The 12,981-nt window shown below is 37.8% G+C and overlaps 1 protein-coding gene across 1 annotated transcript in view; it reads right to left on the bottom strand.

Moving 5' to 3' along the window:
- Positions 1 to 10,938, bottom strand: part of hk2 (hexokinase 2) — a 32,288-nt gene extending 21,350 nt beyond the window's left edge. Inside the window, exons 1-5 of the mRNA XM_026342663.1 lie at positions 10,671 to 10,938; positions 8,355 to 8,517; positions 6,135 to 6,283; positions 4,572 to 4,691; positions 2,189 to 2,284 (exon numbers count right to left, since the gene is read on the bottom strand). Coding sequence (XP_026198448.1) covers positions 2,189 to 2,284; positions 4,572 to 4,691; positions 6,135 to 6,283; positions 8,355 to 8,517; positions 10,671 to 10,733 — 591 coding nt within the window. The 5' untranslated portion in view covers positions 10,734 to 10,938. The remainder of the gene's footprint in view (positions 1 to 2,188; positions 2,285 to 4,571; positions 4,692 to 6,134; positions 6,284 to 8,354; positions 8,518 to 10,670) is intronic.
- Between the last annotated feature and the right edge of the window lie 2,043 nt (positions 10,939 to 12,981).

Raw genomic sequence — 12,981 nt, 5'->3', positions numbered from 1 at the left:
AAAGGTTTACTTTTAGCCTAAAAATCCTTTAGCACTGCTTTCAGTTTATTACTTAGTCTACAGTCTGACTCAGGTTCCTGAACAAAACAAACCAGCCCTGAAGCTCCTAGTGGGTCTGATTTACAATGTTTTGGTGCATGGGCTACAGTTCAGTGCACCTCAGCATCAGCTAAGAGGGCCAAATCTGTAATACCATTACTGAATTGTGTCAGCAGCAGCTGTACATTCTGTCCTAGTGTCCTTGAAATATCTTAATATAATGTTGATGCAACATCACTCCTTACTGGTCGTACATCTTTGATTTACAGTGTGCAGTGTGTATTGCTGCAATTCGACTCTTCTGATGGGTGCTTTTCCTATTGCGTTTGCTATGTAAAATTCTGCTGTCGAATATCACTTTCAGTACAGCTGTGACTATATATTTTATTGTGGCCACCTATGTTGTTCCATGTTGGTGTCTTAAAAATGTACTAATGTACAACTGTGCTTGTTGTTGTTTTTTGTTGCCTGCTGTCCTTTTCTCTCTCAACTTTCCACTCACCACAGCGCTTCAGCTACCTTGTCGAACACTTCCCGCATTAATCAAGTCTAGCTTATGATGCTGCAAGTTGTTGCGAAGCTAGCCCTCACGATACCAAGTAATGTTGAACCAAGTCAGCACAATGGTGTTCCCAAATACGCACTTTGCTGATAAACTAAGTGCACGGCGCTTTGGTGACTTTGAAGAACAAAAAAATAATTTTGCCGTCAATGTGGAAACTGCACCTGTGCAGATTCAGATGGAGCTGATTTAGCTGCAGTGTAATGACTGAAGGCAAAGTACGACACTGCAGGGCCCACACAGTTTATTCACTCCATTCCCACAGAAATGCCCCAGTTCTGTCTACAATAGGCTCGAACCTCACACCAAACATAAACAAACTTGTTACCAAAAAACCAAGATGCCAGGCGTCCAGCTCATGACATAAGAGCAAAGACAACTGAATGATTTGATTTGTTAATGCTGAAAAGCACAAATTTTATTTATATTTCCAGGTTTTTATATGCAGCATGTTCATATTTTGAATTTGTAGGCTATAATTTTGACAGGATCTCATTTTTATGGAGAGTGAAATCTTTTGGGATATTTAAAATTTAAGTTTATGTTTTATATAAAATAACATAAGAGTAAATAAATTTGAATGTTTGTTCTTTTAACGTTTAATTTATTTCTAACTTGTAGAATTTGACAGGATATATTTTTATGGAGAGAAAATATTAGTTAGTTATTTAGTTATTAGTTAGTTATTTAAGGTTCGGAGTTCATTCCGGAATAATATTCCTGTCTGTTTTTATTCATATTTATGTTCAAAAAAGTTACGTTTTAAAAGTTTTAAAAGTTTTAAAAGTTTAGTTTTAGTGTATTCAATAAATGTTTATCCTGTTCGGCCCCCAACCTAAAGTGTTTTGGATTTTGGCCCCCTGTGCAATTGAGTTAGACACACCTAGTGCTTACTCAAATGGGATTGTTGGGTTTTCTATATAATTCTGTATATAATTATACTTTGTAAGGTCTTAAACCTTACACTGTAAAGTGCCTTGAGATTACTTCTATTGTGATATGGCGCTATACAAATGAACTGAATTGAATCAAATTGAATTTGTGGTTGTAAGCACCTGTATTCTGCATGTTTGACTGAAAGGATTCGGATGGTTCTTTTCACACATAGTGTAGGCTGAATATTTTTCACTCTATTTATTCTTAAGTGTGTTTTCACCATTAACATATTTTCTTTACATTGCTAGACCTAAACATGTCATTCCAGAGAAGACAAACAAGAGCACAAAACTAGACAGAAGCCTAAAATTATAGGTGATATGACAAGATAGCAACATGTCACTGCAAGGATTGACATTTTGCACTGAAATTTTGGTCAGGGTCCAGATTACGTTGTTTTTCATCAATTTTATAAGCATATCCTCATCTGACATTTGAAGTCAACATAAATACAGGTTTTTGACAGCAGCCGAGTGAGTTTTGTCATGTACATTACTCTTCACTGTATAATTGTTCATTTTGTAGTTTAGGGTGCTATTTTTATTTCTTTCCATCAAAAACATCACATAAAGTAAAAACAAAACATTTTTAGATATTTGTACATCTGCACACGGGTAACAAAAATGGTACAAAATGAACTTGAAGACGTACCCCTCTCTTTTTGATTGCTTTCCTCAGAAGGCCGACTACATCTTTTCCCTCTACTCCACTCGCATGGAAGCTTTTGGTCCACGACAACAAAACACTCTGCAAATAGAAAAATAACAACATGGGACTGAGTCACGATTATCTACGCACTTTACTTCAGCCTTATAACAAGCTGTCATAATAAGCATCAATCATGGAGCAACAATCTGAGCAAAAAAAAAAAAAGAGAAGGTAGAGCTGGATCAAAACTCTTAAATGTATTAAGGTCTACATCCAATATAGCTGACTGTTAAAAAATTATCTAGTATGCCAATTTGAAATTTTGAAAAATTTACACATGCATACATACACTGCCTTTCCAAATAAAGGTCACACACTTATTTGATATATTTGTTTAGACTGCCTTTAGCTTTGATTACGGTACACATTCGCCAAGGCATCGGTTCAGTAAGTTTCTGCAATGACCAAGATCACCAAGATCGTTTTAAGTATTGATGATGGGAGAGTCAGACCGTTGCGTAAAGTCGTAAATCTTTCTTAGCACATCCCAAAGATTCTGAATGGGGTTAAAGTCTGGACTTTGAACATGGTGATCAACCCATGTGTGAAAACAATGTGTCATGCTCCCTGAACCACTCTTTCACAAATTAAGCCAGATGAATCCTGGGATTAGTATCTTATGCCCATACCATCAGGAAAAATAAAATTGATGGAACAACCTGGTCATTCAGTATATTCAGGTAGTCAGCTGACCTTATTCTTTGGAAATATATCTTTGCTGAACCTAGACCTGATCAACTGCAGCAGCCCCAGATTATAGCACTGCCCCCAGTACGGTAGACACTTGGCCTGATGGGTGCATCACTTCACCCACCTCTCTTCTTACCCTGATGCACCCATCACTCTCGAACAAGATAAATCTGGACTCATCAGACCACATGACCTTCTTCCATTGAACAGTTCTTAACCCAGTTTTAGTAGTTTCATAAACCGTCTTAGATGTTTTCTTTGCTTGATGCCAATAACTGGACCCTTCTGAAACAGATTAACATCTTTTCCACGACCACAGAATGTGTCTTCAGACATGGTTGTTTATAAATGAGAAGCTACTCACTGCATCAGTTAGGGTTAAATAACTTGTTGCCAGCTGTAACATAATCATCTACGCAGTAATTATCCAATGACAGGATCTTACCTATTCGCTTAGTTAAATCCAGGTAATTACTTTTTTTGGGGACGGGCAGTGAATTTGTCAGTGCTAAGACATGTCAGCTCTGCCTTCTTCAGTGTACAATCAGTTTCATTGTTGAATCCTTTTAGCTAGTGTCAGTCACCTTACTACCAACAGGTTTCCAAGTGGTCATCTGCAATCAGACCATCCTTACATTGGTCTCTGAAAACCTACAGTAACAAGGCTTCTCACAGCACTAAATCTAATAAGTTTAAGAACATTATACAAATTACACAATGAAAAAAAAAAAAAAAAAAATGTCTGTCATACACTACGATGAAAACATTAGGTCATCTATCATGAGTCATTGTACTGCAAGACAAAACGTCTAATGACTGATTTATATTCTGAAAATTCTTGTTCTTAATTGGCAGGATGTTTTTTTCTACATAGATTCTGGAGCTTAGGCACTGTAACACATGACATTCTTTGCATGGGAGCTTATGTAAGATTTGATATGAAAGCCTGTTGAATTGAATTTGAGATGTGCCCTGTTTTCAGTGGCAGGTGTCACAGGCAGTACAATTTCTACAAGGACAACAACCTTTGATTAAAGTCTCCTTTTTTGACAACATCAGTGTTACCACATTAGAAGGATTCTTTTAAAGGGAATGTAAAGAGGGAGTCAGTCAATTAGTGAACAGTATTTGTTTACACTGATTTATTCTTTGAGCTGGTTTCATTATTAAGCAGCTAATTGACTAAACATGGTTCCTTTTTTTTTTTTTTTTTGTCTCTTCTCTGGTCTTTCACTTTATTCAGTGCTTATAGAAGTCGTATGTCCAGGAAATGCTTAAATCCCCTTTTTCTAGAGAGCTGGCTTACTGGTAAACTTTACTTTTTTACAGGGTAATGATGGATGGTGGAGGATATCAATCTGATGCTAATACCATGTTTTCATCCGACTCTCTATAGACAGCTGTCCTTCGTGTGTCTTTCTTTTAAAGCTGACCGTCTAGGGAGTGAATACAGCTTTTTTGCTAGTGCTAATTTAAATAACTTAATAAAAAAACTTAAATAAAAAGGGGGTTAGTAATAAAACTGCTTATTGAGTACTGGTTTCATTTGTGTTTTCACCGGAGTGATGATTGCAGGAAAATGACAACTTCATTTCAGGTATGATTCAAATATTACTGGAACTTGTACATCACTCACCTCATCCAACTTGGTCTGCTGACAAGGAAAAGAAAAGGTGAAGCCCAGAGGAAGTTTTTTCTCCTTTATGCCCATCTTCTCCACAAAATTAGCCAGACAATCAACTATGTGGTCAAACAACTACAGGAGAGAGAAAAGGTCATTTTTCTTATTAACCAAGAGTTTTTCACAGTTGTGTGTGTGTGTGTGTGTGTGTGTGTGTGTGCCATGCATTGACAGATCAAAAGAGGAACACTTCGGGACAAATGACAGAAAGACAGGGGCATGAAGCAAAAACCATTGATAGAAGGCAAGAAATTGGTGATGAATTATGTTGTTATGAAACGAGAACTTGAGGATAGATATTTCTGGCTGCAACTAAAACGCATGTGATATTATATCTCATTTTGCTTCTGAGTAGTACATAATGTTCCCCTCATCACACCAGAATATATATAAAAAACTGAAATGAATTGATTTACACATCAGCCTGTACAAGCAACAGTTTATGCAGGTGATGCTGTTTACTGCAATAAATCAATCCTGTTCTTTTCACTTCACACCAGGAGCCTTAATACAGTAAAATGAAAGAAAGTGTTATATAGTCCACTGTGCGGGTAAATTAGGGTGTTATTTTTTGTTGTTATGAATGTTATCTGTCTGTGGCTTGCAGGGAGTTGGAACTCTCTCCAATTATTTAGAAAAAAATGAAATGTTGATACATTGCTCTCTCCTTGTGTGTCTTTCAAGCATACTGCAATAAGCTGAGCCCACCACTATGCTTTTGTACTGACTCATATATTCTGTCACTATTTGGTGAAGCTGTGAAAATGAATGTTGGTGGTGGAGGTAATATTAGGCAACATGCTTTTGGTGAAGTTACAGGTAGACTGAGCAGGGCTGGTGTTGATCATACTGTTCTCCTTCTAGAATCTGTTAAACTTGTCTAGTACATGTTTGTGGGTTTGTTGTTAAAAAAGTGACTAAATTAAATAAAAACTTCTTTAAATTGTATTTATTACATAGACCTTGCCTATCTGTATGCAAATGCTCTGCAGCCCTCTAGTGTCTATCCATCCCACACACAGACCGTATCATGCATTTTGCCAGGAGTAGGGTATTAATTCTACAAAGCACACTGTAAAACTGTAAAACTAGCAATCACTGTAGTACCTTATCTGTTTTGTTTTTTTATTTATTTTGAATTGAGTTCCCTCTTTAAGAAAGCAGCACCTACTATATATATATATGTATCTGTATATATGCATCATAGATTAACCGATGCTTGGAAAATAACTATTTTGCATGTTTACTTTAGAACCATACTAGGGCAACAATGTACACGTGGTACATGTGCTCACATCATTGGGTTTGTTAGTAAATTACAGTCTGGATCAGTTAAATCCAGCAGTGACCCTGTAACCTGGATGTTCAGTTATGGCTGGTTTCCACTGCTTTTTCTACATCTTGCCAATTCCTGTGTGTATATATTTATACTTTCACAGATAACACAAGACAATTAGAGCAATTGTTTTATTCTAATCTCTTTAGTTCAGTACCTATTACCTTTGTAATGTTTCTTACCTCAGTACCGTTGCCTCTCATGATTTGTTCAGGAATTTCATAAATCTGATTTTCCATTTCCACCTTTTGCTCGCCATTACCCTTGACTTTCACCAGGAGCACTCGGAAGTTGGAACCGCCAAGGTCAAGGGCCAGGAATTCACCTTGTTCTTGGAACAAACAATAACAAACAATTATCACAAATCACACACACTGATAGTCTGCACATAAATAGAAAAGAGATCCACCCTCATAAAACATAGTGGTTTTTGCATCTTTGCGTTAGATAGCAGTCGTCACGTTTTTCCAACTTTTTTACTAATAGGGTTGCAACTAACAATTTTTTTAAAATAGATAAACTGTTTTGTTTATGTCCAATTATACTATTATCTGTTTCAATTGGAAAATTTGGTTCAGCCGCATTCTGTGGACACTGCCTAACTTTGAGGTCTATTTTGAACCCAAAAAGGCATAAAATTGACACAGCATATTAATTACATTTATTCATCAGCCGAATGAACACAACACACAACTAAATATTAAGGGTTAAAAATGCCAAGAGCAGGCCTATGGCCATGTGGTTTTTGCCATAATAAAGCTACTAGTTCAGCTGCAACACAGTTACTGCAAATTAACTCGCTCTAAGGATAATAAGTACTGTAGTATGGAGGTTTTACCAGATCATGAGTCAGCAGTGGAAATAAAAGCTTGACAACCATCTCTGTCATGAAAATATTAAGTCCAACTGGATACCAGTCTCAGAGATGGTGCCTAATCACTCGTTTATGTATTGCTCATCATGTGCAAGAGTTTTCTAGCTTCCGACTTTGCTTCCACATTGCATGACCGATATTATATGTTATTAGTATTTCCACCATTGGTCCCACTACAGACATGAGACATTGAGATGACATCACAGAAATACATGTAATGATGAATAACGATGAATCACCTTCAATTGGAGGCGATTGTCCATATTTAATATCTATGTCTTGTCTGGACTTCTCATCTGCATGATCTCATTGTCTAGCTGACTTTACACGTTTCTTTTTTTTGTGTAGTCTGCAGCATCACAGTCTGCCTGTTACCTCAAAATTTTATGGAGGTAACTAAAAAGATGCTCTTTCAGCATGTAGGCATCATCACTGACCTCAACACCACACGTCAGGCATCTTTTCATCTAAGTACTGACAGTACATTGAAGAGCCATGGACAGGTGGGCTTGGAGCGTGTCTGTACCTCTACCAGGGTGAATTACAGAGCATAACAGACGGTAGAGGAACAAAGTGAAGCAGACAGACTGATTTCTTCGACTTGCATTTGTGTAAATTGCATATCGTAGTTTTAAATATGTCTTATTACAAAACTAAATAGATTAAGACATCATTTTTATAAGCATGTCCATCGTTTAGGTTGACAAGGATAAAGTCTACCACAACCACATGTTTGCAGTTGGTGTCCTGTCCACACTATATGGGGCATTTGTCAATCTCCTCTAAGTTACCAGACCTCTCACATCACAGTCTTTTCCACCACGAGGCCATGCCACCTAGACTTTGTATTTTTACCGATGTCAAGGTGGGTGATTGTCAAAAGGCTGAAATCAGAAAGTCTCTCTGACGATCATGTCAAGTCTGTTATGAGTGAATTACCAGAACCAAACATTAGTTTGCAGTGCAGTACTGCTGATGCAAACTTTTTCAAGCATGCTGACACTACATTTTTCATATTCAATCATCAGAATCAGAATCAGCTTTATTGGCCAAGTTTGCACAAGATAAGCAAGGAATTGGATGTGGTCTGACTCCGTCTTTTGTACCATCTGATTGCATGAAACATTAATCATTTACATACATAGTTGCAATTATTTACATAATACACAGTTCGCTATGTTACGTGGGGTTATTGTACTGAGTCCTTGCATTATGGGATCGGACAGTTCAGCTCAGACACAGCTTGGTGGAAGAAGCTGAGTCTAACTTGATTTTTTCAAATCTGTACATCTACATGGCTAGATTCCACTGGAGGGAAGCGAGAAAATGTACTGACACTTGGCACTGTAAATATGTAACATATTAAGTGATGTCAAAAAACAAGTACAGTTACAGACCTAAATGTCAAAGTGAAAATGACTGGAGGTTAACCTAAAGCAGCATTTTCTTTTCAAGAATAAGTCTGGTTTAGCCCGACTGTGTTTTTATTAAACTTCTTAAACAGTTTCCTATATAAAAAGGGTCTTACCTGTTCCATCAGGAGTGGACCGCACAAATGTGGGCAGCATCTTGACAGCAGCTGTGGGGTTAGTATCCCTGCACAAGCCTCTGTCCATCTCTTGTCGAAATTTTAATGCCACATCTACCAAAACCTCATCTGACAGCTGAAAATGTTGGAGATGTTGGTCCACCTAAACCATTTTTGGAGAGGAGAAAACCATTTGTACTTTAAGACATCATGACAATTAAAAAATGACAAAAAATAAAAATTAGACAGGCCTGCATTTAGCAAATTTAATTTGCATGACTACTTTCTAAAGAACAGTTTCCATATCTTGTGTGTGCTGTGTGTACTGTCGTATCAAGCTTACTATATGAGAGGTATGTCAATATGGAACATAAATAAACTCAAAACAAATCTCTACCACAACGATAACAGGTATAGTGCACAGAGCCTCAAACTAAACTTTGTTTGTTAAAAGGATGTTCTGCTTGTATTTCCAGTGGGTGGAATATTGTCAATTTAAACTGAATTTAATGCTGCACTGTTGTTCACTCCTCACAGGAGTGTGTAAAATATCAGTCAAGTCATCAAATGCTATGATTTCTTAAATAAAAGTAGAAAGCAGATATATTCACTTTAAAGTTAAAATTCTGCCTTGCCAGGAAGAGGTATTATTAAAAACATTAACAGTGGCTCCATTCTATTCATGTTTCCCAGTAGGACAGCCAGCATGCACAATGGCAGCACCCTGAACTGTGGCATGTCAAGGCGGCCTTTTGTCCCTTCTGCCAGTTCTTAATAGTCACCGGTCATTTCTTCACATACACTTTGAATAGCTTCTGCAATAATTTAAGGGAAGGAAATTGCTGCACAAAATACTACTACAGAATAGTATTTTATTCTGAAAGGTTAACAGGATTAAACAAAATGAATCCCCATTAGCTGTGCTGACATAGCTTAATTTTGTCATTTGGAGTAGTGAACATTTACAAGGCAATTCCTGCATCTGGCCAACTTGCTCCAACAAATGTTATATTTTACCTTAACCCTTAAAAAATCTGCTTCACGTTTTGATATAGAAAAACTTATTAATGTGTCCTTAACCAAACATTTCTCATTTGTATGTCCTAAAGTACTTGTCCAAAACACATCTTAGGCACAGAATAAAATGTAAGGGTATAAGTAAGCAACAACAGAATTACACAGCCATCATTATGATATCTAACAGTGGAATAAACACTATATAATAAGACATTACAATGTAGATGAGGCTGGAAGCCTTCCCACTGTGAAATCAATGTTCACCTCTAGACCGAACAATTATTGCAATTTTTTCAAATTGCATACTAAATAATAACATGATACAGAATGGTGCACTATATAATTATATTTGTAGTAAGAGGAATTCATGCTTTATATATAATGAAAGGTGACAATCTAACTGTGACTTTGGAACATTTTGTTTGTTTTCCAGCTCCTTAATTTTAATGCATTTTCACTGCAGGTATTTTTTTATATTATAGCAGGAAAATAACATTCATAGTTATGTATGAATAATAGCGCTGCATTTAAGTTATGTTTCTTGTACACAAATTGGAGTTCTGTGCAGGGTGGTCTGGCTTTTTGGACCACCTAAATGTAATGGAGCCTTTTTTAATGTTATTAGTTCCACCTGCACTCACTTGTACCTGAGGTGACTTAACACGCACAAAAAAAGATATTTACATATACACATTGTTTCATCAAAACATCTGAGGACAACTAACTAACAGTATTACAGTAGTAACAATGGCTCCGTTCTCTTCAGAGATCTTCAGCCAAGTCAATGTGACAGAAAACATTTTGGTCAAAATGTCATATATGGAAAAATGTCCCTGTTCGAGTAATTGATGTGTTCAATAAAGACATTAAAGATCCTGACAGTTTGTGTTTTATCAGCTAAGTAATGATGTTTGTTGATATTTTAGTACAGATCAGATGTACGAGCAATTTATGCAGGAAACCAGGAAACTGCAAACAGTGTCATTACTTTTTCTATTAAGTAATTCATGTACATACTGTAAGTAATGAGACTTGACATTTTGTAACATTACTGCTTTTAAAGGCGCTGTCGATTACTTTAACATCAGCACGTACACACAGGTGATGAACACGGATATTTAGACTCAGCGAGAAGTGACTCAGAAACATCACTGGCTCCACACAAGCTAACAGTAGCTAACACTTGGCCCCCTGTTTTTACTCTCACACAGCAGGGTAGGGCACACAGCTGTCCCGTGAGGACACGTCAAGTGTCCTCAAAACCAGCTGTGCTGAGTGTTTTGACCCAGCGGTACTCACTTTATGTGCTTGGTCATCATGGAGTTCGCTGCAGTAATTAGCCAGAAGACTTGGGGCTAACATCGTTAGTTAGTGATGTATAACGCCTTAGTATGGGTCCTCCTGCTGTAGACTTGAACAAAGTTTATCTACAAAGACCGCAATAATAAAATACACAATAACGACGAATTGATGTTTGTATGATTTCCCGTCTAAAAACTTAAACTTTCAAAGTTTCGTTCGTCGCACGAACTTCCAGCTTCCTTGACTCGGTAGTTCGTGACGTCAAGCGCAGCTCTCGGCGCTGATTGGCTGGAGGGAGGGCGCAGCGTGACCTCAGTGGATGATCAGAGTGTGGAGAGAGACGCTGACAGCGGAGCTGATGGAGGTGCAGCAGGGGAGACTGGAGACTGCTGCTGGACAGCTTTGAAGGGTCGTTATTCTACTTACAGGTATTCCACTAAAGCACTGGGCTTATGTTAATTTACACTTCACCTTGCTACATCCATATTCAGTTTAATGCATTTGAACTTTTTTACTTTTCAGATTATGATTCTTCCATTATTGAGTTATAAAATATGGCATGCACTACATACTATTATAAATTATTTTAAACAAGACAAAAAAAAAAAAACTCCACTGGCATGCTATATAATAAATATGTCATACAATATGTAATATTCCAGCTCAGTGAGAATGGCTTATCTGGACTTTTAATAGAATTTAAATTGGATTCGTCACCTATATATACTTGTTGAGACACTGCGCATATTAAACTTCAAGTCGGCCTATTTAAATTGCTCAGTTTGAGTGTAGTGTAATAATTACTATACCACAGTGACAGAGCATTTTCAAAACTAAACCTGACAAGTGCACATATCTCTTTAAATGTAGTGCTTTCCGTGTTGCATACTCAAATTCTATTGCACACATTCTCCTTCATAAGAACATATATCCTAAAGGTGAGCTCATGGTACCTGGGGCAGCTTGTGACTGAAGCACCTACTACAAAGAAACAGCAGAGATTCCTTATACTAGTATATCAGTGTGCCTGTCACCTTGATCTGAAAACACCTGAAAACATGCCAGGTCACCCCCTCATGGCGAAATAACCAGTGCTGGTATCATATGAAAACCTATTTATACCCAAGCTTTAAAGTTATGTTGGGTTACAGGGGAGAAGCAGTAACCTAAAAAAAGAAAATAGTTTGAATGTGCCAGACAGATCCTGAATCATATGCAATGATGAAATGGAAAAAATGTAACTTAAACCAGGTATTTCACATTCTTCTCTTGTGGAAATGCTGACACTCAAGCCTTTTGTGAGTTCTCATTTTTTTATATTCAGTCTGTGTCATTTTAACACTTTTCCCAACAGTAGTAAAAGCTATAACCTTCAGCAGACTGACAGAACAAATTCCACATACACTCCCCTCCAAAAGTATTGGAACTGTCACGATCCCTGCCTTGTCTCTGTTTTACTATTTTCCTTTTCCTGCTCTCTCTCTCTCTCCCTCTTTTCTCCTTCTGTCTTTGTCTCTCTTCCTGTCTGTCTCCCTCTCCTTCTGTCGTTTTTCTGCCACTCTGTTTTCCCCAGCCATTTTCTCTCCCTGTCATATATGATCCATTTCCTGTTCTCTGTTTCTCCCCTCTGCTCACTCTGAATACTCATCTGGTTCACCTGTCCACTCTCTCCACTCTCTCTCTCTCTCTCTCTCGCTCACTTCCTTGATAGATTATGCTGTGTCTTTCCCACAGAAACCACTATCCAGCATTTGTTCCTGACCTGCCTTCATCGTTAACCAGACCCTGGACTTGAACCTGACCTTTGCCTATTTGTAATTCTCCTTAGAGCTCTTCCTCTGACCCTGTTCTGTCTTCGACTAGCCTTTTGGATTGTGCACTTTGGATCTAATTACTGTGACCTTTGCTATTTCCCTCTGACTCTGATTTTTGGATTCTGGACACTGAACTCTGTTTGATTCCTTGGACTGTGCTTTCTGATATTAACCAGTATTTCGTAACCAACCCCTGTCCTGGATTTCTGTTTGTAGTACATCGCCATGGTTCCCCTCAGTTCTGCTTTGCTTTGTTGTATACTTCCCCGCCCTCCCCAGCCAGTCTCATTGCTGCCTCACCTGCCCGTGGACTACATTACCCAGTACCCCCTGCTCAATCAACATCGTCCCCTGGTCCCATTTGTTGCTCTCACTGATCTTGACTACATTTCCCAGAACCTCCCAGTTCTTCTGTTTCCTGTTTGGGTTTCTGGGTTTCTTTTCTGTCCCCTCCTGGGTTTCTTCAAATAAACTTGTTTAAACCACTCGTAGTA

The sequence above is a fragment of the Anabas testudineus genome, chromosome 9 (genome assembly GCF_900324465.2).
Source record: "Anabas testudineus chromosome 9, fAnaTes1.2, whole genome shotgun sequence".
Lineage (NCBI taxonomy): Eukaryota > Metazoa > Chordata > Actinopteri > Anabantiformes > Anabantidae > Anabas > Anabas testudineus.
The sequence above is the reverse complement of the archived record's forward strand: the minus strand, read 5'-3'. Positions and strand labels throughout refer to the sequence as shown.